Below are 454 nucleotides of genomic sequence, written 5' to 3'. Positions count from 1 at the left end.
TCGGTGCCGCTGCCTGCCCCGCAGCCCCCTGACCTGCCTGTCCCCCCAGCGGGCCGTGGGGGCTGGGAGGAGCTACGCGGACTGGGAGATCATGCTGCAGTACTGCTTCCCCCGCCTCGACATCAACGTCAGCAAAGGCGTCGGGCATTTGCTGAAGAGCCCTTTCAGCGTCCACCCCAAAACAGGTGGGTCTGGCAGCCTGCGGGGGCGGCACCCCACAGGGACCCCCGGGGCTGGGCACCCCCGGCGGTGACTCCCCTCTCTTGCAGGTCGCATTTCGGTGCCGCTGGATCTGCAGAAGCTGGACCAGTTTGACCCATTCGCTGTCCCCACCATCAGGTATGTGAGCGGGGCGGGTGGCAGAGGGGGTCCGGGCTGTGCCAGCAGCCCCCCTGCACCTCCCACCATCTCCCCCAGCTCCCTGTGCCAGGAGCTGGATGCGGCCGGGGGTAAC

The 454-nt window shown here is 68.7% G+C and overlaps 1 protein-coding gene across 1 annotated transcript in view; it reads left to right on the top strand.

Moving 5' to 3' along the window:
* Positions 1-454, top strand: part of PRIM1 (DNA primase subunit 1) — a gene marked incomplete at its 5' end in the record, with an annotated part of 3064 nt that overhangs the window by 1992 nt on the left and 618 nt on the right. Inside the window, 3 exons of the mRNA XM_035897179.1 lie at positions 25-185; positions 270-339; positions 418-435. Of these exons, the coding sequence (XP_035753072.1) occupies positions 25-185; positions 270-339; positions 418-435 (249 nt within the window). The remainder of the gene's footprint in view (positions 1-24; positions 186-269; positions 340-417; positions 436-454) is intronic.

The sequence above is a fragment of the Egretta garzetta genome, unplaced genomic scaffold (genome assembly GCF_000687185.1).
Source record: "Egretta garzetta isolate BGI_Z169 unplaced genomic scaffold, ASM68718v1 scaffold327, whole genome shotgun sequence".
Taxonomy (NCBI): Eukaryota; Metazoa; Chordata; class Aves; order Pelecaniformes; family Ardeidae; genus Egretta; species Egretta garzetta.
This window is presented reverse-complemented; position numbering and strand designations above follow the sequence as displayed.